Below are 2332 nucleotides of genomic sequence, written 5' to 3'. Positions count from 1 at the left end.
AAATATGCAACTTCTTCAAAGAAGTGAAGAAGCTTCTTGGATGAGAAGCGAAATGCCTTGAAGGAAAAATAAAATCCAGTTTGCCTTTTCAAAAAGCACCTTTGGGGACCACCCTGTCCTGGATGACTGACAATCTCATACAGCTAAAAAGAAACTTGCATCCGACAATCTTCTGTTTGGTAACTGGTTCCTGGAGGGGAAAAAAAACATATACACCAAAATAGCCTTACCCTGTTGTCTTCTTGCGTGTCCCAATCGCTGGAGAACATAGCAGTGTGGGGCCCTTGACTGCAGTTGGAAAATTGGAAAAGGCTTGAAAATATCCGCCGGTTTTCCTGCGTGTCCGGAAATATCGCATCCTGGAAATTTACCCCATGTGGAAGGAGATTATAATTCTCATCCATTCTATAAAAAGAGAGGAAAGATCAAGGTTTAACGGTGTTGTAGAATAGACGGGGGGGAAAAATATTCGGAAAGATATTGTGGGAAGTCAGCCCCCCAAAGAAGGAAATATTAAAAGGGCAGAAAAATATATTTCCTCCAAGGATCTTAAAGAGGCAGAAGAGCATGCCCAGTTTTTTCTTAATAGCCCCAAGTCTCCCTCCCCCAAGCAGAAACCAGCTCTGTAGAAATGTAGATGTGATAATCCATTCAGAAAGGTTGGAGCCCTCCAGCTAGAAGATCAAGAAAACAAAGACACCTAAAATCTACATACCCCACCCAAACTCTAAGACAGGAGATAATAGGATTAACCCACAGATGCCAAAGGGGCACACTCAGACTCAGGTCAAAGTACATGACACAAGAAATACGAAGCCTCAAAGAGGAACAGGAAACAACCTCAAGAGCCCCAGAGGGTATAAAAACCCACTCCCTACATGTGCTTGCCCTCTTTTTCTTCCAGAGCCATCTTTCTGTCTGGCTCTCCTCTTCAATAAACTGCAACCTTCTTTCTAAAGCAGTCTCCATTTTGTTTATTCTCGGCTTGGACTGAACCATGATGAAGACTTTTCCTTCAACAATATATTTGCAGTGGCAAAGCACTTCTATATTATGGTTGAAAACAGAGGGAAACTACACGGATGTAGCTTGTATGACTCAACTTGAGGAGGACTCCAAGATTACTGGAGGTTTTTAAGAAGAGCTTGGACAGCCATTTGTCCGGAATAGTATACAGCCATGGTGGCGAACCTATGGCACGTGTGCCACAGGTGGCACGCAGAGCCCTCTCTGTGGGCACGCGCACCGTCGCCCCAGACCTAGGCTTTCAGCTGGGTTTTATAAAACCTTTTTGCTTTAGGCCGCCGCCGCCGTGTGCAAAAAAAAAAAAGGTTCAATCAATCAATTTCAACTTCTCGCAGGGAAAAAAAAGATCTCGCAAAGTTGGAATTGATTGATTGAACTTTTTAGTCCCACCTAGTCTGCCGTTACCACCAAAGCCACACCCACCCAATGAGCCACACCCACCCAATGGACCACGCCCATCCGGCACCTGATGATACATAAGTGGGTTTGGGGTTGCAGTTTGGGCACTCAGTCTCTAAAAGGTTTGCCATCACTGGTATACAGTCTCCTGCTGGACCGGGGGGGAAGGGGGGGCTGGACTAGAAGACCTCCAAGGTCCCTTCTAACTCTGTTTTATGAGTTGAGATTTTGTAGCTTCCTCAGCTCTCCGCCCTTGCTGACTTCAGCTGATCAAGAAAAAATGAGCAAAGCCAGATATTCTCAATACTTGTAGCTAAAATGGCAAACTAAAAAGACCACGGAAGAAGATCGTGGCAAGATGCTTCTATATAGTTGCAAAAAATAAATGAATATGTCTTTTAGGAGATCAGGAGTTGAATTCCTGTTGAGGAAGATTTTGCTTTCCTTTTTTAAAAAAACTTTGCATGGAGGGTAATGAGAACTGATCTTCAACTCATCAGCCTTCATCTGGATACACATTGTGCTAGTCACACTAATAATAGCTGTAACCCTGAAAAAGAGGCTGGTCTATGTATCTCACAGAGTTATCTCACTCAAATAGTGCAGAGTCTGAAAATGCACCCCTTTTTATTTTACGTGTTGTTAATCACTAATAGAAGAGGATATTTGTAACTCAGGGTTGAATTGTGGGGTCCTTGCTGCTCTCTGAGCTTGGAGGGGTTCTCTTGCAGACATTTCATGACCCAACTAGGTAACGTCATCAGGGTTAGAGTGGGATTTGCAGAATGGGGGAGAAGGAGAGGAGGAGGAAGAGGACAAGTATCCTTGGTGCTCTCTGAGGGAGGAGGAGGAGGAGGAGGAGGAGGAGGAGGAGGAGGAGGAGGAGGAGGAGGAGGAGGAGGAGGAG

The 2332-nt window shown here is 44.7% G+C and overlaps 1 protein-coding gene across 1 annotated transcript in view; it reads right to left on the bottom strand.

Moving 5' to 3' along the window:
- Positions 1–230: 230 nt before the first annotated feature.
- LOC107301228 (coiled-coil domain-containing protein 3-like) overlaps positions 231–2332 on the bottom strand; it is a gene marked incomplete at its 3' end in the record, with an annotated part of 5424 nt that continues 3322 nt past the window's right edge. Inside the window, exon 2 of the mRNA XM_015830482.1 lies at positions 231–405. Within this exon, the coding sequence (XP_015685968.1) occupies positions 231–405 (175 nt within the window). The remainder of the gene's footprint in view (positions 406–2332) is intronic.

The sequence above is a fragment of the Protobothrops mucrosquamatus genome, unplaced genomic scaffold (assembly GCF_001527695.2).
Source record: "Protobothrops mucrosquamatus isolate PMUCROS unplaced genomic scaffold, P.Mucros_1.0 scaffold10824, whole genome shotgun sequence".
NCBI classification, from domain to species: Eukaryota; Metazoa; Chordata; class Lepidosauria; order Squamata; family Viperidae; genus Protobothrops; species Protobothrops mucrosquamatus.
This window is presented reverse-complemented; position numbering and strand designations above follow the sequence as displayed.